This window comes from Ambystoma mexicanum, chromosome 1q (assembly GCF_040938575.1).
Source record: "Ambystoma mexicanum isolate Mex_15411 chromosome 1q, UKY_AmexF1_1, whole genome shotgun sequence".
NCBI lineage: Eukaryota > Metazoa > Chordata > Amphibia > Caudata > Ambystomatidae > Ambystoma > Ambystoma mexicanum.
The window spans coordinates 791,628,619-791,650,819 of NC_090922.1; the positions used below are offsets into that span (position 1 = coordinate 791,628,619).

At 48.1% G+C, this 22,201-nt stretch overlaps 1 protein-coding gene across 4 annotated transcripts in view; it reads right to left on the reverse strand.

Annotated features, from left to right (window-relative positions):
* Nucleotides 1-22,201, reverse strand: part of TPR (translocated promoter region, nuclear basket protein) — a 2,097,972-nt gene that overhangs the window by 1,875,152 nt on the left and 200,619 nt on the right. For all 4 annotated transcript variants that reach the window (XM_069641376.1, XM_069641377.1, XM_069641375.1 and 1 more), the window contains exons 7-8: nt 11,938-12,030; nt 11,392-11,472 (exon numbers count right to left, since the gene is read on the reverse strand). In XM_069641376.1, the coding sequence (XP_069497477.1) occupies nt 11,392-11,472; nt 11,938-12,030 (174 nt within the window). The remainder of the gene's footprint in view (nt 1-11,391; nt 11,473-11,937; nt 12,031-22,201) is intronic.

The following is a 22,201-nucleotide window of genomic DNA, read 5'->3' on the forward strand; positions in this document are numbered from 1 at the left end:
TTATTCTGCATCTGCAGCAGAACGCTCACCGAGTCTGTTCCAGCCTTTCTTCTTTTGATCCTGAACCTGCACGAATTATACTTACCATTCCTGTACCCGATCAACATCAGCACCTGCAAAAGACCAGAAACAGGTTAGCAAGACGAACTTTACACGCAGTGCTTACTCACCTGATCCATCGGCAGCGGCCGTGTCTCACGCTGCACTTTCGCCTGCAAAGATCAACAGCATTATTATACTTACCGGCACGCTGTGCATTCCGGATTCTTCACGCTGCATCTTCATCTGCAAAGACAAAGAAAGAGACATTAAGCAGGTACTTACTCACACCCATCACGCTCGTCGCAATAAAACACCTGCGAATACTCCGGCGCCTCTTCAACACTAACTAATCTGCAAGGAAAGAGACAATTAGAGCGCTTGCCATACTTACGAATTTCCAGGCACTTCAATGCCACGCATTAAAAGACTATAAAGACAAAAGGTGTCCAGAAACTTACCGGTCGTGCAGACGGCAACCATCCTCTGAAGTCAAGAGGCCAATGTTTCACCAGTGAAGGAACTGGCAACGGCACCCTGCACTAGACGCAGATGGAGAGCCCAGCATTCACCTATCTAATGTGAGCATGTTGACCTGGGAGGGGGGCTCTACAGACAAGCTGGGAAGAGAGAGAGAGAGATAGGGACATTCAACAACCCAGACCTTTAAACCCCATATTCTTTCACCTGCAGAAACCTCACCCTTCGAGTTCGACACAGTGCGAAGAGGTTCGACCCCAGAAGCCAATCGAGTCCTGCACATCACTGAGTCACAGACACCTTCCTGCCAAGACCCGCGCCTCCGTGGGAATCAGGTGAGCGTTACAGGCCCACCGCTGAATCCCTTGGAGGCACCCTGCTTGCCTCCAGAGCTCCGAAAGGACGGCCTTCGTTACCAGAGAACGCCTAGGGCCTTAGCTGTCTCCGTGTCCGCCTTGATGGCTTGGAGGGACTCATCCACTGTTTTCCCCAAACAGGTTGTTCCCGTCGAACGGCATGTCCAAAACCTTGGCTTGTACGTCCTGGCGGAAATCCATCGCCTTGAGCCACCCTCGTCGTCTAAGGCAAACGCTGTTGCCTAGCTGGCGGAAACCGGTGTCGGCAATGTCCATTACCATCGTTATGGCATGGTCCGACGCCACATCACCTTCTTGCAAGATCTCCAGGGCCTCGGCCCTCTTGTCCGGTAGGAAGTCCAACAGGGGGGAGATCCTGTACCATAACTCCGTTGTAGCGGGCCACGATCGCGAGGGTGTTGGCCGCCTTAATCGTTGCCACCGACAACTCGTCATCCCATTGCGTCCAGCTTCTTTCCTTTGCCGTCTGGTGGGTAAGTTGACGTCGAGGCTGATGCCGCCACCCTCCTCCCCCCAGTCTGCTTTCTTCATGCCCGCCGCTGAGACGACCGAGTCAGGGGTTGGTTGTGCCCTAAGGCACAAAGGGGCCGCGTCGGGGACACGGTACTTCTCCTACTGATCCCTCTTGGCAGGCGTCGTAGACTGGTTCTTGAGAAGGGCGAGACCCTCGTCCCAGATGTCATCCAGCAGAGGCACGGCGAGGACTGGCTTCCTCTTGGCCACGCGCCGTTGGTAAAGGGAACCTTCCTGCTCTTCAGGGCAGAGCTGAAAAAGCTTGGATGCCCTGGCGATCATTGCATGGAAAGATCCGATCTCGTCAGGCAGGGAGGCCCGGGCTGGAGGCGTGTCATCCCCAGGGACATGGGACGTGGAAAAAGGTCGAGTAGGCCGCGAGGGCTCAAAAGGTGGGGCTGGATGGGTCTGTCTTCTCTTGTTTGGAGGCCTTCCCGACGGGCCTGGCTCTGGCTTCTCTGTCGGGCCTGGTTCCAGCTCCTCCGTCGGTGGTAGGGGCAATCTCGTCCTCATCTCCGAACATAAGGATTGTATTGACAACAAAATGGCTGCCAAGTTGTCCTGCGGCTCCGGAAGAGACGGGCGACTAGGACCCTCGCCGGTACGCTGTTGCTCTCGTCGTCCTCTTCGTCGGGATCCCTCCCGTGGGACCTGGCCTCTTCGACGCCCTCGTCGAGGCCCTCTAAGACTTCAACCAGTTCCTCCTCCGAGGCTATGTCTGTGTCCACAATGGCCACCACCCCCTCACCCTCTTTTTCCACCGGGGTCTTCGATGGGTCTGAAAGAGGCTTCCCTCTGCAGAGGCAGGGAGACTCTGGGCCCCGAGGTCGCCTCCACTGGTGTAGCCTCCACAGGCTGTGCCAGGGCCGCCGCAACTTCCTCGATCGAGGCCTTGGCCGGGTGAATCAAGGCCTCTACCACCTTCTGTGGCCTTCACCTTGGGAGGGTGGGGGGGGGGCAAGGGTCACCGCCTTGCTCATCCCCTGGCTGGATCCTTCGAGCTCGACCGGGGCCTCTCCAGAAGCTTCGCCGGGTTCTCAGACTTCCTCTTCCCCGAGCCAGAGCTCATGGTTGATGGCGCTGGAGAGGATGCGCCCTGCCTGGCAGCCGAGGGGCCCGACCGTTCGGCGCTCCCAGTGCCCGCAGACTCGCGGCACTTTGCCTTCTGTTAGGCCCCTGTCGCCGGGGCACCATCACAGGATTTAGAAGACTGCTCAGACGTCTCACCTGACGGGCTCTTTCCCTCTAGCCAGTTGGAGACGAAGGGGTCGGTCTTTGATGGTCCGTTCCGACATGTTCTTGCAAAACGCACAGTCCTCCTCCACGCGCATTTTGTCCTCATGAAGGCAGTAGAGACATTGAGTGCTCGTCCTCCTTGAACACATTCTGCAGCTGGCATCCAGGGCAAACCCTGAACAGCTTTCCGGTCGTCGAGCTTCCTTTCTTCTGGGCCATGTCCACTCCTGGACTCCTTCAAGAAGCGCAACTCGACGAAATCTTCACCCTTGAGGGGCGTAGAAAAATCTGAAACGGATCCCCGTTAATCAGATGTAGAGATGGTGGAGCTTGAGGCTCTATTTGACCGAAAAATGAGAAAATCTCTGAAAAAAGCGCGAAAACGCAGCAAAAGCTCGAGAGCTAAACACGTTGACTCCCAACACTTGAGCGTGCGGTAAAAATCTGAGGATGACTGCCAGAGGCGGGGCTTAGGGAGAGAGCAGTCATTGGCTAGGGGCAGTATGACGCAGAGACCAGTGATTGGTTACTACTGAGAAAGAGATCAGAAACAAAACTGATACTGATTTTTTTCTTTACCGAGGATTCCCAGCCCAACGGGGAATATTCATGAGCATGTGAATCCATGCCAGACCCCATGCTGGAGAATGTGTGTTTAAAACTTTGAGGTAAATATAATTTCTCACTAAAGCAACAATGCATCGAGACTAACAAACACAAGCAATGGATTACCAAGAGCATATAATTCAAAAATGTAAAACATGTTGAAGCCAAATGACACGTGTAAAAGTTGCATTTTCTTATTTACCGTTTTAAATTACCCAAACGGTTTTTAATAAAAACTGGTGAAATACTCTGTTCTGGAGTGCGGTTCTTGGGTTGGGGGATAGAGGTATATCACAGGGATATTTTAGAAGTGAAAATAGATCTCTAGCTATGAAACTGGATGAGTTATTCACGATATAAAAAGGTGCGCTTTGAGCAAAATGAAGCCGTGAAATAGGAAAGGAAATCAGTTGTGACAAGAACAGTTTTACTCTAGAGTATTCAGACTAGACCACCAAAGATGGACACAGTAAGATCCAAGGTTGATTTTCAAATTCAACCCAGTCACCCCAGCGCTCAACCCTGGCAGAAACTAGTCTGATCACTCGAAATAGGACTAATGCCGTAGGATTACACAAGACCAAATTGAAAAGAAATGACACTAGCACTCTAGAAAGTCACGGGCAAGGTGCACAGATATTTCGAAGTGTTTTTAACAAGTTATCAGGATAAGGATAGGATGACTTGGAGAGTGGGATAAGGACAAAGGCAAGACAAGATAGGTTATGGGTTTCTATGCAGTAGGGATTCTACTCAGTCCACTTTTAGTTTTGGGATTTTTGAACCGTCAGGTTCTGGTCACCGAACGGCTGCGCGCCTGGCAAAAGAAAACCGCTGGGCCGTTCAGGTCACCGGGTGGCAAGGACAGCGGAATGGCAATTCTGGTCACTGGATACGAAAGGTCAGCTGGATGGCAGGATTGCACCAGGCATGCAGTTAGTGGGCAGCAAGTCCGTCTGATTTCAGGATGCAAAAGGTACCAAAGCTTTCCCCTTTGGTTATTTGGGATTTTAGTGGATCAATAATCTTGCTGGAGTAGGGATCAGCTTTGCTTGGGTTTTGCAGTGTGTCTGGAATCTGGATGGAGCAAGTGAGGAACGCAGTGCAGGAACTTCAGGAAGTGTCTAGAGTTATCAGGGACTCATTTATAATGGATAGTGACATCACCAAACTATATGGCTGGGCATGTTTAGCTAAGCACGCCTCTAAACTACTGGATTGGTCAGGGGGGCCAGTTCCCGCCTCTCTCTAAATTGGTTGGATTTCAAGGGAATGATGTCAGATTTATGATGCAAGTTTCACAATGTCCAAACCTCCCACAGTTATTTTAGCCAAAATCCGATTTTGCCACAAATGGTACATTTATACAACTGAAATCTTAGCAAATTATATACACAGGTTACATATTTTATGTAGAGCATAGCACTCCAACTCTGCAATCCACGAGACATTGTTTTGCCCTTTTGATACTTTTTGGTAATTTTGAGTATGAACGATTCAGCCTAAAATTCCATAACTTAATACACGTGTGGATTAACATAAGGGATACAAGTATAAAAATTGCATTGGTATCATGGATACTTTCCTTGTAATCCCAGATTCTTTGCCATTTCTATTCCCAATGGGTTAGTGAATTCTACCATGTCCTCAATGAAAGCCCATAAAATCACGTTTAAACTGCAAAATGTTTACATTTTTACAAAGTCTTGCTGCAGAGAGAAAAGTCTTTACATTCTTATTCATAAATAGTCTTTGGAAGCAAATGGCAGTCCTTTGTCACAGGACCATTTTTTCTTCCTCCAGCTCCACCAACTGTCATTTCCTGCAGAGCAAGGTGGGGGTTACAGCTTGATTGCATGTTTATTCCCCCTCTTCACACTTCCTTGTCCTGGGAATTCCATTGTCAGTGGGCTCAGACTAGATTCTATCCAACCCAATGATTATTACTGGGGTGTTAGTATCTGCTGAGAGAGGCCCTTCTGTTGGTAGCATCCCCAAGCAGAAACCCATTTTCCTTTTGAAACTTGCAAAATCCAACAATATAGTTTAACTGTTTTACTTTCTTATATTTGGTCCTGAATTAAACAAGCCCGTTGAATAAAATAACCGATGTGTGCATTTTCCCCAGCAACAAACCCCTACACATTGCTAGATAATGTCAGGCTTTCATTCAAATGTTTTTTTTTTATTTTTTAAACAGGCATTTTTCTCCTCGAGTTTTGCAAAGCCCATTTTACATGTGGTGAAAAGCTGGCATTTCTTTTTAAATTCGGTTTTACATCTCCCTCTGGATTCCCACACGGTCTTGCAGCTGTAGTAATTTCCTTGTAAGCAGGAGTTTTGTTTGAAGCAGAGAAGCCTTGAAATTGACATGGCTCAGTTAGCTGAAGTTTTTGAACTACTGAGCTTTGATACTTTGTAAAGAAAATGAACGTGCTGGTAAAAGTGGCGTTCCTTGTTGATTTTTCTCAGAGTTGCTTTAACAGGGCCTGCCATTCAGGCATCATGCCTGGTTTTGCTGAAGCACAATGAGATACTGGCCATGGCATGGCCTTATTAATCACAGTGGTTTAAGGAAGAACAGATGAAAATAGCGGCAGCAGCATTATTTTAAAGGTGAAAAGGTTTCCTTTTTAATGGGGATTTTGGGCCTTCAGCAAAGCAGTGCTGCCTTTTCACCATTTCTTTTGTACAGTTAATAACACACTGGCACGCTCCCTCTGTGTGTCCCCTTGTTCCATCCTGGTCAATTTGTGCTTGGCAAGATGCTGCAGCCTTCAGGCCATGGTGCTCACATGAGCCAGCGCAACCATTTTGCTGTTTCTGCGCAAATGCAGATTGGTTTTGGCGAAATTCTGTTGTGAGTCAATGTAGCCCACAGATTTAACCATGAAGAAATGACTGCCTTCTGATGGAAGTTCCAGAAGTGAAAATTAAAGAAAACTGGTGACATCACATGAAGCAGAAATGGCGCACTCAGAAGAAATGCTGACAGAGTATATAAACCTTATAGATAGCGATGAAGTAAAGAGTTGAGTAAAATTTCATGAGCAAGATGAAGATTGCACGTGCAGAGAGAAATGAAGAAAGTGCAAGCCGTTTTGCAATTGTACAGATGCTGTAACGCAAGTAGACCAAGTAATCGTATATACACATAGAATCTGGATGTTCCACAAGGCATTTTTAGCAAACTCAGACCCCATGAATAGAAGGGCTGAAAGTGTGGCACAGCTGATGCTGAAGGAAGATTCTAGAAGGCTTGCCTGGCCCAGTGTCAAGAGTGGGGGCCACCACAAACCTGGTTATCTACCAGAGAAGATGCAATGAACATGAGAAGCAAGACTAGCTTCTGTTGAGGGCTAATGGAAAAAAACACTAAAAGTGCCAGGTTTTAGTCATTTAATAGTGTTAAATGCGAAGGAGCTCAAGACGGAATCCTGTCACATGGTCAGATGAAAATAGACTTTACGCAAGCTACACAGACCAGAAGATAAGGCCATGACCACACTCCATTGTATTCTCAGGCACAGTGATACTTTGTAAGGCGGAGTTCGAAGGACTAATTGAATGCCAGACAGGAGCGATGGTGGATGATCGGTTAATTGGGTGGGGAAGCTTAGTCAGGCCAACCGCTCTAGCACCTGGGGTATCAGCTTGCGTGCTGCAAGCAAGTGCAATATTCCAGAAGGTTACAAGCGTGCCAACCAATTATAGAGGGCCACGTAGTGAAGGAGCCCTATAGTTTGAAAGCCAATAAGACGTCATGTATTTTGACGACACAGAAGATGGCTTGCACTAGGAGTGGGCATAGCTGTCCACCTGACCTAAGCGATCCAACTACCATCCAGTCCCCCATAGAACGTATACTTGGAAGTTCCCTTTAAGCCCATCATAAACCCCAATAGGTTTTCACTTATTTTGGCACATAGTGTCAGTGATGATGAATTTGTTAAATAACTGAATCGTTGAGAATTGCTTGCACGGCGTCCTTTGATGCCCATTGTACTCCCAGTTTTAGATAATTGTTAATAAAATAGCTACAGTTTTACCAACTTCACGAATCGGTCTGATTTTTGGTTCGAGTGTAAGATCTGCATCCCCATCCATCCCAGATAGCGCTACCTCGTTTAAAAGGGCCTATGGGATCACTTGGTAGTAGAGGATGGTGGTTCTGTCCCATGTGGAGTACTGGAGATAAGTCTTGATAGGCTTTATCAATCCTAAGAGAAAGCAGCAAGTTGAGGATGGGAGAGCAGTCCCTGGTTCTTAAACCACGAAGCGAGGAAAGAGACAGCCTTGTCCTCAGACAAGGCGACTTTAAATAAAGGTGACGGAGACGAAAGCCATAGTAGTTGGGGACTAGATATGTCAGACAAAGCGAGAGAGAAACCTTCCGTGGGGAGGAGGGAGAAAGTGCATGTGGTCCGAGGGGATGTTTGCAGACAGACAAGGAAGTGAGATGGTCTGATCCAGAACAGCCTAAGGATAGGACGTCAGATCCTATGGAATATCCCGAGTACCCTAAAGGGCGATCGCACAGCGAGAAGGGAGAGACATCACCATATGTGAGCAGGCTGAGGTCATTGCCAGGAAGATGGCGATCAGGAAACATCTCTACTATGGATAGACAGACTATAGGAGCAGATTGTGATTGACAGATTGCCTTATTTTCCTCCCACTGTGGCAACCATGTCAAAGTGTATAGAAATCACGCAGTCACCGAGTGTTTATTAGGAGATAAGGAGGTTGTTCCTTTAAGAAGTTAGAAGTTAACGTTGGACAGAAGGGCAGTTATTTCCAGCAAACTGACCTTAGGCTATCACAAATTGCTACAACTTGACAATGGGACGGTAATGGTAGAGGCCTTTCAAGCCCATAGAGGTCTTCACAATCCTGAGAAATTTAGGACCATGGGTAAAATATGTCCGAGTATCAGTGATGGTTTTTTGGGGTTATAAAACTCAAGTAGGTCTCTGCCTAGGAAGGGCCTTAAAACGTGGGTAAAGGAGCAAACACATGAGCTCTGGACAGAGGTGGAGCTTGTACCATTAGCATCAAATGCACATAGTGGTACTTTTGTTTAGTATTGGTTGGACCGTTTGAGTCCCAAATACCTTGAAGCATTCCCAAACAGTACTATGATACGAAATTAGCGGCTCTTAAAAAGTTCAACTGCACTCAGGTATTGGACTATGGAAGCGCAAAAGGAGATGGCTTGTAACCAGCGACTGTCTGATATATGATATTTGGCATTTTTAACGCACCTATACACAAGTGTTTCAAGGCGCAATGAGGCAAGGGAGGGGGAACAGAGGGAGGACAGACAACGATCCTACTAGGCCAAGTGTCATTCAGATTGCACAAGTGCATGGAAAGGGGAAGGAAGAGAAGAGCGAGGGGGCAAGGGGCAGAGGACAGTGTAGTGCATAGGATATAAATAACAGTGAGGGTAAGGCCAGCAGGTAGCAAGTACAAGGCGGACAACAGGTGTCAAGTGCTGGTAGTGGGACTGTAGGGATACAGAAACAGTCCAAGTGCGGGGGTTGCCATGAAGGCAGTCCATGTGCATGAGTGCGACTGACAAGGGAGGGGACCTGGGCCCGAGATCGGAGGGTGGACAGGTAACCAGTGCAGTTTCAGTGTCAGCCAGAGAGGGAGAGAAAGCAGGCGCAAAGAGAAAGGTTTTGAGATGCTTCCGAAACGGAAGATCATTCTCCTTAAGTTTCAGGAAGGCTGTTCCAGAGGAAGGCACCAGCCGAGGAAAGATCTACCACCAACTTGTTGCTTGGAGAAGCGACTGACCCTGAGGGAGTTTGAGGTAGATGAGCGAAGAGCTCGAGAGGGAATGTATTTAGGAAGAGAGAGTTGAAGGTATTGAGGCCCCAAGCTCCAGAAGGCCTTGTGGACGATGCAGATGGTTTTGAACTTCATCCTCGCAGCCACTGGGAGCCAGTGCATAGATTTCAGTAGTGAGAGATACAATCCCTGGGCTTGAGGCAAAGGACAAATCCCGTAGTCCTGTTCTGGATAAGTTGCATAGGGCAGAGAGTAGAAGCAGGCAGATTTAGACGGAGGCTTTTGCAATTGTCCAGCCTAGAGAGAATCAGAGGTCTGGAGACAGTGAGCTTCTGTTGGAAAGAGCAGAAAGGAAGAATACCCCCGAGGAGGTGCAGCTGGTAGTGCGACTTCTTAGAGACGTCAGATGTGGGGAGAGAAGGCGTGTAGAGTGGAAGACCAAGGTTTTTAGCCTTGCAGGTGGGATCAGGAAGAGGGCCAAGAGAGGCCGGCCAAGGAGCTACAGGAAAGGCAGGAGCGGGTATGCCAATGAGGAGAATCTCAGTCTTACTGGCATTAAGGCAGAGGTCCTTGGCGGCACACCACTCCTCGATAGCAGACAGACAGTCGGAGATGAGAGAAGTAGAGGAGGAGGCCGAGGGTAGCCTGAAGATGAGCAGAGTGTCATCCTCTGTGTCTTAACAGTGAAATTATCTCAATCGACTAACACAATGTGTCATTGTGCTGGACTAGATGCCTGAAGGCACACATTGATGAAATCTTATTGTAATAAGCACAAGAGTAACATAACATTCTCAATGTGGAAACACTTGTTTTAAGGAAATATTAATCTGATTTATCACGCAATTACATTTTATGAATGGGCAATGGACATTTTAAGCAAACGATCAGTGGCCGCATTGTATTTTTAACCTGGGGGTAATAGAAATGCAGGTGCCTTTTTTTATTTTTGTGATCGGTTGTAATGTATATATACACAAAGCCTAAATTGGCTACATGTATATTAATTTTAAAACAAATTACACAATTAGCCACATTTGAATAAAAGCCAACTATCTGGCACTTCACACACTAACTTGCGCTTTTCAACAAGATGGGCTTCTGTCAAATAAAATTAAATAAGGGCTCTTTTTCATAATCTTTTCTGATGTCAGCATGTACGAATTAATCATTCAACCTTGGTTAATATTCTAGTAATGTTGGCAAAGACCCGTGTTTGTTTATATAAAATTCTATTCATTGTGATGTTTTTGCTTGTTAAAACGGTTATTAGGCAATCTCTTACCTTGTGCACGCCACAAAGAAAAAATTAATTTGATTTCTAAACACCTTAAGTTATTAGAATTCCAGGGAACACATTAACCCCATAATGTAGTCTGAAAAGCAAAGTGTATATTTCCAATTGTGTTTCAGGGGAGAATGCTGGCCAAGTCAATAATTTGAATGCACGTTTGTGAGTCATTTCGGTTTACGCCAACAGAAATTTATAGGTTGTCTGGCTTTGGAGTTTAAAACGCTTACCCTACTCCTCAAATCCAGATTAGTGTGAGAATCGCATCCCTGTCACAGGAGACTTCTGGGCTACCAAGAACCATAGTCTAAAAGGATTCCAGCAGCAGGCAGATTTCAGTGGATGTCCCCAAGACCACGAAAAGAGATAAGCTATTCCAAAAAAATATGAAGGGGGGAATAAAGTTTTGGGGTTCCAAAAATACAGTAGAGCCTCTAAAATTGTAATTCTGCCCAATAGCTATTTCAGGCAGTACATTAAAACTGCAGTTTGAGTCTTTAGAGACTTTGTGAAAATGTTAAGTTTGAAAGTCGGTCAGGTAACCCAAGAGCCAGCAAAGTCTGTAGGGGACTACCAAGGTTAGCAAAAAGAAAAAAATTATTGATTTCTGACCCAACATTAAACAAATAGGATAACGCTTAAATGAAAGTGTCACATTTTAAGTCTAATGGAGAAAATATAATAAAGGAGGCTGAAACTAAAATAGGTCTCTACCACTAACCAGTGGGAGGCACACAACCATTAAATGTTACTTGCACTAGGAACAGTGTGTCCTTTTCATACTTTAAATTTGAAAAGCAAAGGATTTCTCATGGAACTGAAGGGGGTGGGGTGGAGCGTGAAAAGGGCACATCCTAGGCAAGTCTCAGGCAATACCATGGTTGTGCACTTAACCTGGAGAAAAGGGAACTCACTGTTCTGATAATGCTTGAATGTTCATAACCACCTGCATAGTTTTCACTGCTCCCCTCAAAACTTTCACAAAGCTCAAAGTAACAATGGAGTTAGAACAGCTGGCCAGTGTATCAAGCCAATACACAAACTACAGCTCACCTTGTACAAATTAGAGAGCTTGATGTTGGCATTCAGTTCATTGTGGAATCTCTCCTCCATGCCAGCCTGTTGTTCCTTGGTCTGCAAATATAAATAAGCGATTAAAACCATCCTTTTCAACCTCCAAATTGTTATGTCAGCCGCCAGGTTCAAACGACCCTCCTGCTCAATTTTTAGGACCTACTACCTCAGAGCTTCCATTCATCAACCCCACTAAAATAGAGCCTTGTATAGATTAAGGTCTTGAGCAGGGTATTTCATGGAGGAGAAGCCCACAGACAAGAGATTAGACATCTACACTTAGGAGAAACAAAAAAGGAGGAGGCAGTAAGGTGACAGGTTGATCACAAAACAGTTTCTATATCCATTAGACGCAGATTTCAAAGAAAGTGGAGTGGTAAATGTACAGAACCAAACAGTTCGACTCAGACTCGAAGACTGGTGAAATCCACATACTCAAAATACACAAGACACTTTAAAATCTGCATCTGTAGTCAAAGGTTTGCACTTCTGCAAACCAAATACTATCTCAGGGCAAAGTCTTACCTCCTTCAATTTATTCAAAAGTTCCTCTGCCTGCTTCTGCAACTTCTCATTTGAAGATTTCAGATTGTTGACCTGCTCTTCAAGGCGGGAAACCTGTCAATTTATAACAAATGTGTAAAAAATAAATAAAACCCAGTCAAATGATAATGGGGTGGACAGATACGCTCTGAATTTGCTAGTGCAACACAAGTGCCTCCACAGGACATCAAAAATATTACATTGAAATCAAATTGATCACATGGGCAAGTAATTTGTTAATGAAAACGTGCAATCTAGTCTTGAAGTCAAACATTATTATATTCAAAGACTTTACAAACATTGCACCAGATGAACAAGTTACTTACCAACTGGTAACGTTCTTTCGACTGTATGTTGCTCCAACACATTCCACATCTTTGACATGTAATGTCCACAGATGTGCACTTCGGAACCTTTCGGCAGAGGGCATCCTGCATCGAGTCCATGTCCCTCGAAGGCCTCCATCGACAACGACGTCACAGGATGTTATAAATAGGACGCACGGCGCCCGTAGCCTCAGTTTAAGATTTTTTCCCCCAGAACGTGTGGGACCAGTCAGATGCCTGCTGGACTGCACTTAGCCTTGCGGAAAACGGAAGCTGCAATCCATAGGAAATTCTCCTGAGGGGAAGGCTGGGAGGGCGATGTGGAATGCGTTGGAGGAACATCCAGTCGAAAGAACGTTACCAGTTGGTTAAGTAACTTGTTCTTCAAATGGATTGTGTCCTCCAAAGCATTCTACATCTTTAACAGACTCCCAAAGCAGTACCATTAAATGGGGGAGGGAAAAGAATTTAGAGTACCCAATCAGATTGCGGAATAAAGAACCGCCTTCCCAAAGGCCATATCCTGAACATGGATTGCATCCAGGGCCTAATGTTTTACAAAAGGTTTGGATGGAAGCCATTGTAGCGGCACCACAAATATTCCTAATAGGAACACCCCTCTGGAGGTAATGTGGAAGTAGCCACGCCCCTAGTGGAATGAGCTCTGAACCCACCAGGAGGGTCTTCACCCGCCAATCAATAGCATTCCATAATGGGGAGGATAATCCACCTAGCCAAGGTCTGTTTGGTACAAGCCTGGCCCAATCTGTGTCCAGCATATCCTACAAAGAGTCGATCATCCACTCTGACCCTGGACATCATAGAAATGTAAAAGCTCAGAGCTCTCCTAGGATCCAATCCATGGAGTCGCTCCTCTTCCTTGCCAGGATGAGGAGGGTAGAAAGATGAAACACCTTTTGGCTCAAATGGTATTCAGAAATTACCTTAGGAAGAAAGGAGGGACGTACTCAGTACAACCCTGTCCTTGTGAAACACAGTAAAGGGTGGCTTAGATGAAAGTGCCTGCAATTCACTCACTCTGCGAGCGGAAGTAACTGCAACCAAGAACACAGTCTTGAAGGACAGTAATCTCAAAGGACAAAAGTGCAAAGGTTAAAACGGAGCACCCATGAGATTTTTCATAACCAAATTCAAATCCCAAACCGGCACCTGGAAAGGGGACAGCGGGCATACATTGAGTCCTTTAAGAAACTGAGAAATCAAAGGAATCTTAATATAAGAACATTCTTCAGACAAGTGCTTAAAGACAGCGCCGCCAGGTAACCTTTAAATGGTACCTACTTGAAGGCCCCTGTAGGCCAAAGTAAGAAAGACAAAACCATAGGTATGGCGCACTGAAAAGGACCAACATTGTGATCTCTGCACCACCGGCAGAACGTACGCCAACAGTACAGGGATTTTGTTGCAGGCCGCCTGGCCGAAAGCAGCTCCTCCATCACATCATCCGGGAGGTCCCAATCCTTATACCTCAACCTTTCAGATACCAAGTGTGAAGGTTGAGTCACTGGACGTCTGGATGGAGAACCTGACCCAGGCCCCACTCTGGCACTCTTCACTCATATAGAAAGCAGGAACGCCTTCAGGGCTAGACTGATGGCCCGCAGCTCTAACAAATTGGTGGACCGCTGGCGGTCAAGTCGTTGGCATGAGCGCCCCATCCTGTGAGGGAAGCATCCGTCACTACCGGCCACAGTTGCCAAAACTGTCTCCCCCCCTCCCCCTTCATCATACAGCCGTACCAGGACAAAATCAATTTACCCCATCTGGTCAGGTCTGTCTTGATTTCTGTCGTAGGGTCATAGTTAAACACTGCCCTTTTTTGCGATGTCTCTTGTGAGGTATATGCCCAGATATCGGATGAGGCCTTTTCTACTTTTATCCCCAAAAACCGGTCTATTGGTGGGGGGGGTGGAGGGGGTGACACGGCGGGGGTGGGGGAGAGGGGGCATGACAGTGGGGGGGGGGGGTGTTCGAGTGTTGGGTCCTGTGGCTTAATCAGGTATCCCAGGATATCATCCGTGAATAAGGACAACTTAAAAATTCTACCTCCCCCCCCTCTATATTCCCCAGATGCCTGGTTGTGTTCTAACGGCGATAGCAAAGGGCTCCATTGTGAGGGCGTATATTAAGGGAAAACAGGTGGCACCCCAGCGTTGTACCTCTTGACAGGTTGAATGGGGCTAAGAGCCCTCTGTTCACCTGCACCCTTCCCATGGGGTCCCTGTACATGGCTGCTATCTACTTTTGCATGTGTTCCCCAAAGCCCATCTTTTGGAGGAGTAACTTGATGTATTGCCATTCAACTACCGAATGCCTTTTCTGAATCTGGACAGCAGGCAAGTGTCAAGGTCCCACCCTTGCGCGTGGTGAATTAAATTTGTCTTCCAGATGTTGTCCGACCCTCCATCCTTTCACCGGGTTTCGCTGGGATCTTAATATCAGTGTTCAAAAGTGTTATCGGTCTGTAGGAGAAGCATTCGGAGGGGTCCTTCCCTTCCTTGGGTATAACCATTATGATTGGCATCAGAGTTTCTGGTAGGATATCACCCCTCAGGACCGCATTGTATACTTTGGCTAGGTGAGGGGCCAGTGTTGACCTAAACATTTTGTAATATTTCACGAAAAATCAGTATTCCCCTGGGGAGGTGCCCACCTTCATCCCCCGATTGTCCTCACAACCTCCTCTATAGTTGCTTCTAGGTTTTCAGATGCCTCCCTATTCGGGCCCGGGAGTGGGATAGTTTTCAGGAAACCCTCAATCTGTACATCACCCCCCCTCATATTCTGACTTGTACAGTTTCCCATAGTATTTTCAGAAGTCAGCCCCTATACTCTGATTATACCCCAACTCTCCTTTCTCCTACTTCGTCGCTCTCACCATCTTGCTTTTCTGTGCCTCCATGACCTTCCACTCCTGTATCTTATCCGCCCGAGCCCCTTCTTCATAATATTTCTGTTTGAGCAGTTGGAGACTTCTCTCCGTTTGCCCAGCAGAAGTTCCTTCAACTGGGTCTTGTATTGCTCGAGGGCTACTGCCTGCTCTGGGTAGACACTGCTACCTGGGGTGTCACCTGGCGGGATCTCCGCTATTCTGAGTGTTTTTTCTGGATTCTCCCGTTTCCTCTGCACCCCCGTTTTAATGAGGACTCCCCAATTGTTGCCTTATAGGCGTCCCAAATGGTGTGTGGGCTGACCTGTGTCATTCAAGGCAAAATATTCCACTACGCTGTCGAGGATCATTCTCGCTGTCACCTCATCCTTGAGAACAAGTCAATGGGCTATGTTCGTGCTGGTAGAGAGTTTCATAAACTCCCCCCCCCCCCCCCGTTTGGCATACCAAGTAACTTTGGGTCTCACCCTAAATTACCAGGGGACTCCAGACGTGGACCCCTTGCTCACTGCTCTTAGAGAGACAGCTTCACCTCACTGATGCCCAACTAGGCTGAAACACGTGTATGGGGTTGCTGCGATACTCTTGTTCAGAGGATAATTGCCTAGCAATTCGGTGCTGGACTGCCCCTGGGCAGGACAGACTGATATGTGCGGATATTTCTTCTCTGTGAAAAGACCAGTGAGCTAAAGACTTGGTCGAGACTCTCCCAGTGGCCATCCACTAAAGACCAAGTCAATGTGCTGTGTTTGTGCTGGTAGTTTCCCAAACCCCCCCTGCCCCCGTTTTGTCATCCTTGAGAAGGGTGTCATTGAACTTACATCTCCCCAGTCGCCTTCTGCCCCACCCTCCCAGCAGTGTGATCCTCACCAGGTCGTGATCTGACCATGGGACTGGGTCTACTCTATGATCTGTGACGTGAGGGAGCCGTGTATGGTCAATTAGTAGGTAGTCCATCCTGGAGAAGGACTCCTGTACCTTAGAGCAGTAAGTGAATGGTGGGTCCCCTGTGGTGCCACCCTGGAGCATGTCCTCCAGACCCAGTTCCCCCTTCTAAAGCACTGCGACATGAGGTCGCCCAGCACTTGGTGCCCCTGCTGTTTTAACTTCCTTCAGTCCCTAATGGGGTCTAAGACCACATTGAAGTCCCCTCCCACTATTAGTACACCCTGTGTGAAGAGTTGGAGTTTGTCTCACCTTTTCCCAGAATTGTGCTTGGGCCTCATTGGGTCTGTAGACTACTGCCAGGGTCAAAGGTGTTCCCTGTAGTGCGCCTTTAACCAAGAGATATCGGCCTTCCGGGTCCTTAAGTATGGCTTCCACAGCAAAAGCCATTATTTTCACTAGTAATATCGCTAACTATCTTTTTGGATTTGTAGGAGGCGTGCAGACATTCCCCCTATCCTCCCCCGTCCCCTCAAGGAGAGCTTTGCCTCTTGCCCAGTGCGTCTCTTGTAAAATAAAAAAATAAAAAAATAAAAAACAAAGGATGTCCCAACTTCGCCCTACAGAACTCCCTACCAATCACGGACCTCTTTGTTGGAGTATTAAGCCCTCTGACATTAAGGGAGCCTATCACCAGCACTGGGAGTCGATCAACCACCGTTCCCACCCATACGCCTTTCCCCCAGAGCACCAGTAAGCCTTATTTCCAGTCTGTCTCGGACCTTGGTAGAGGCACTTCAATTGGCCGAGATTCTTCGCAAGGTATCAGCCCCCCCCCATTCCATCCTCTTTCACCTCCTCCCATCTAGTATATTGTCCCCTCAGTTCCCCTCCCCCCAACCCTCTTGGCAAGGCGCAACACAACTGCCTCCCCTCTTTGCCCACAACTCCCGTAACATAACCTTAGTCTATCCCCCTCCCCCATTCCCCGGCACCCAGCCTACCAGAGCAAACATTGCCTGTGCTCAGCCGGACCAATATGCTGGCCCCCACCAGGCCGCTGAATATTCACCTGCTCCCATAGAGCACCACCTGACCGACCCCCCACCCTTATCTAGATCTTTCTCCCGCCTCGGTGGTCTGTCTTACTTGTTGCTCTCCCAGGTTTTCACCTCTGCCCACCACCCTGGAGTATTTAAGGTCCGCCCTTGCTGCTCATGCCTCCAGATTCTCTCCACCTCTGTCCCTCACCGGGGAGGGGGCGTTCAGTTTTTAATTTGTCTTGAGCCCGGTATCTTCATTCTGCCACTTGGCCTCCCTTTCCCAGACGTTCCTGCACTGCATTCCTCGTTAGGCCTCTGGATCCACTACGTAGTCCAGAATCACTCCTCTGATATCTTCCTCTGTGATAAGGGCCGCTTTCTGCCCCATGTATTCGAACGACAGGGACAACAGGTACCCCATCTGTATCTCACCCCTTTTTCCCCCCCCTCAAGTAATGGGTTAGAGGGTGACAACCTCCACATTGCCAGCATGTATGCGGAGGTGTCCTGATCGTGATCTTTGCGTTATTGTATGTGATGTCACGTGCCCTCCTGGCCTCTTCTAGCACCTTTGTCTTCTCCGTATAGTAATGGAACAGGACCAGGATGGAGCGGGGATTCCCCCGTTCTGTCCCCCGCCCTGTGTGCTCCATCTATGGTAGGCTCTGTAGTAGATTAGTTCCAAAGAGGAGGCATATCATGTCTGACCGTTCAGCATATGTCTCTTTCCGTCTCCCCTTCCACCTCCGGGATACCAAAGAAGCAGAGGTTATTCCTCCTCTGAGTTTTCTAAATCGTCCATTAGCCTGGCCCTTTCCTCGTCTCTTCTTTCTAATATTGCTAGTCGCACCTCGATCGGTGCTTCCTGGTTAGCTGTGGTCGATTGGTTGGTTTCAAGCTGAAGCAATCCATCTTCTACCTTATCCACCCCTTGATCCATTTTTTCAAACTTTTGGGCTATGTCCGATAGCATGTCCCTTATTTCCTGCAGGACGGATGCAAAGCCCATTTACATCACTGAAGTGGATTCTGCCGAGCCTCCTGACATTTCCATCTTACTTCGCAGGTTCAAGCTGCCTCAGGCTCCAGCTGTAATGGGGCAAGCTAGCAATCATGGTGTACCAGCTACTGGAGAGGGTCCTAGGCTATTGGTAGCCAACAAACCAAAGAAACATGCTGTTGCAGGAAGAATCCTGCCTTACAAAAGGTTATGTCCTTTTTGCAGGAGAAATAGCCCGAGACTAAATTTCACATGCACCCCTGGGCCAAGAACTACTTAATGAAGCCCACGTCGGGCGGGGCATGTGCGCGCAAGCGCGCAAGCACATCCAGGGCACAGGGCTTGTGCTCAGCTCGACCAGAGAAGACGTGTTCTCCGGAAGTCCGAGCAAGGGGAAGCGCACGAGGGGCCATGCTCCAGACATCCTCCACCCAGGCCCCTCGCCAGATACAGATAAGTACTGCTAGCCTCAGGGAATCCAAGCAGACCCGGGGCAAGGCGCGCCCCGTTGTAGTGCTCCGTAGAGAACAGATTGATCTCGCCAGCAGCAGCGCCAAGGGGCACGCGCAGGGGGCACTGCCCAACGTTCTCACGTCCCCCTGCTCCAGCAAAAGCTAAGTTTAAGCGCTTTGACTGCCAGTGCCATAGTCTCTTCTAAAATTACTCTGAACTACGCGCAGACACAAGAAGCCCTGCAGCACAATAGGTGCATGCCATTAACACACTAATTGCTGTGTGCCGATCTGCAGGAAGAGCGCATTTAACAATACGCGGCTTACTGAAGAGCCTGAATTCGACACGTGTGATTAACACCACGGGTCGTTATCACGTTGAGGCTCCCATTTACAGAAACCTATACCTTTTGGACAATCCATTGTAGCGGAGCCACGTGTGGCTGTTAATCTGCCGCGTGTAGGGGGATACCTGAGCAAATGAATATGCCTAACATACAGTGCATGGGGCACTGAGCATGCATAAGGGTGCAATTAACCTCGTGAGAGTGCATGCATGCAAAGGTTTGGTGTGTGAAGTAACACGCAAATGGTAATTCCTACTCTTTTCAGCAATAATAGTGCTCCGGACCCGAGAGTGTGCAGGCAGGAGGCCAGCACTCACCTCCTGAGATAAGTCTTTCTGGCTCTCAGTCTGTGGGGTGTGGGGGGAATTGTGCATGCTAAGTGAATGTGCAAATGTTTCATTGTGTTACCCTATGTTCCCTTACCTGTCCACCTCCCCTATCCTAGCCCTCTCACCGGTTACCCTTGCTACGGAACACATCCAACCAACGAGATCCTAGCCCTCTTTCCCCGCCAGGGTCTCGGAGGCTTGTGTAAGTTCCAACTTGCAGGAACCTAGACCGTGGAGGGGTTGGTTCGTGCCACTCGTGAGTCTGGAAACTGAAGCCGTGACACCAGCTACCTCCTGAAATCTATACACTTGAAGGGTTGCCTTCCAGCTCATGTATACCTCCTATGTTGTGGTATCAAGGCATGGGATGTCCTTGCGGTTTTGCTGAAATCTTTCCCGGTTCGGAACAGATATCTGTAGGGTGGTCACTGGATCTAGGGCGCTGCTTGTTGGGAGGGGGCTGAAAGCGTCTCCTGTGCTACTGCTCCCAGTCCCACGTGTTCAGGAGGGGGTGTGAGGTCTGTGTTCCCGTGCCCGGGGACCAACGTGCATACAGTGGGGGGCCTGTGGGCCGGCACACCCCAGACCAAGGTTTGGGGGCCACCACCCTTAGTTGTTGCGAGCCTCAACCCTCTATTGGTGTGCCACTTACTCCCCTCTTAGGTGTCTTCTCGTGGGTGGCCTGTTGGGTTGTGTTTCTGTAGGCCTCCCTGGGCGGGCACATGCCCCAGACCAAAGTCCAGGGGCCACCACCCAGGAAGGGCCAGTTAATTTTTTTGGTGTTGGGCAGTGGGTCGAGACAATTCACTGCTGCATTACCGAATGCAGGGTCTTGGAGAGGGGGGGGGGGGTGGGGGTTCAGGGAGCTAACTCCCACCCTCCTGAGCATATAGTCAAGGGGGCATCGGGAGAGTCATGGTACTGTTAGAGTGCTGCTGCTGCTGCTGGCGGCGGCTATGGGCCAAGCAATCGCCTCCCAAGCCTAGGCCCCGATCTGCCGTGATACACCCTCAGCTGAGAGATCCCTTCTATGTGCCGGTTCCAGTGCTCCAGGGTTTTTGCACTATAAGACTTCAATGCCCGCTGGGTGGGCATTCTATTTATGCGTATCTGCTGCGGTGTTCTGGTTTGCTTGGTTGAGCCCGTTCTCCCCCGGCCTCGTGGAGAGCTTAGAGGTCCTGGGGGAGGGGGTGCTTGGTGTCGCTTTGTGTTGGGCAAGGGGCGCTGGATGCCTGGGGTGTCCAGTCTCCCCCTCCTTACTTGACATGGCCTAGGTCGTCACCTCTGCGCCCCTTTCCTGCTCGGTGTCAGCCGCAGACTATCGGGCCTAGGAGTTGGTTTCCGAGGTGCAAATCGGCCTGCGTCACTGGAGTCTCTGGGCGGCTTGTGGTACTGGTGCTGCAGTGTCCTCGGTCCCTGGCCTCTGCTTTCCTCTTTGCATGCAGCTGCCGAGGGAGGAACATGAGTTTCCTGGTCCAGGTGAACGGTCCCAGCTGGGGACCTCATCCTCAATGCTGGGTGGCTGCTTCCCTTTACTCTGCCTTCGCTCGGGGTAGTGTGCGCAGACTCCCGCCTTCTGCAGACGGGAGCTCATTCTCAGCATTTCTGTGCCCCCCCCCCACCAGACTTCGTACTTGCTTCCGGTGGGGGCTTTCGCCACAAACTTCTGCCTGCGGGTGTGGGGGGCATGCTACATGCAGGGGGGCTCTATCCCTTCAAGGCCAGTTTCGGAGGAGCTGAACGAAAGTTCAGGCTACCATTGGTTGTGCACCCCCTGGTGGCCTCCTTATATATATTTTTTTAAAGAGGTTTACATACATTTAGTATCAATCCTTTGCATGCATCTTTAACCACCATAATAAAAACAATGCATTAACATCCTTTGAATTATTCTCAGCAAAAAGCATGCATTGGCCTTAAAAAATGAAATTGTACTGTTTATTAATTTAAATCTTTTCTGCTTCTTACATCTAGGTCCAAAATCAGGATATCAGTTGGTGCTTTTAAATGCAACATTCTGTTGGTCAGCTCGTCAATTGCTCTAAAATGAATTGCTTCTAAAAATGAAGCAAGTTTCAGGCTTCAGGGTGCACATGAATCTGTGCAATGTTGTAGACCGTGATATGTTCACACTACTTGGATTACATCCGTCCTAAATACTGAATATAAAATACATTTTTTATTTTAAACACTGCTCAATACGAGCAGTTTCAACATAATGTATGCATACTTTACTGTAGCTTTTGAAAGCTGGAACTTGTCCTCCATCTACCAAAACGTCAAATGTCAATGGCCCCAATATGGAACCGGTCCTTTCGTGGAGACAGGCAAAAGCTCAAATACACCCAATTCCTCCAATTCAATTTTAGGGAACATATGCTTTTTTTAAAAGTGCCAAAACGATGTTCCTTGGCAAATGGAAAAAGATTCCAAAGCTGCATATTCAATCAGACGCTTTATCTTGGATACACTTCACATTTATTGTACTTGCTGGTCCGGTTCATTTTGAGAGCCATCCTGGGCCATAAACCATGTCCATCATGTTCTTAAAATATTAAGGAAAAAGGCACAATGCTAGGTTTAAAACCGAACACACCTATTCTAGCATACAGCGAGTCAGGACTGCTTTCTAGCGACCTACTGAAGCTCATCTAAGACGCGAATGCAAAAGTTTCCACATATCAGCAGTCGCGGCGTTTGGCTCATCTGGTTCTGGACTGTTTGCACCGATTTGACTTATTCCGTTCTTGCTCCTTCCGAGCAGAGACCATGAATATTTTCCTCAGTGGGTTATGAATTAAATTCTAAAAACGGGCCTTTACCACTGGACAATAATTGCAAAATGATCAAGCAAATATGTACCTACCTATAACACTGCTATGCAATCTGCTTCCAACAACTACTCTTCAGGTTTGAACCTTTTCATCTGCTCTAAGTGCAAGTCCTGCATTTG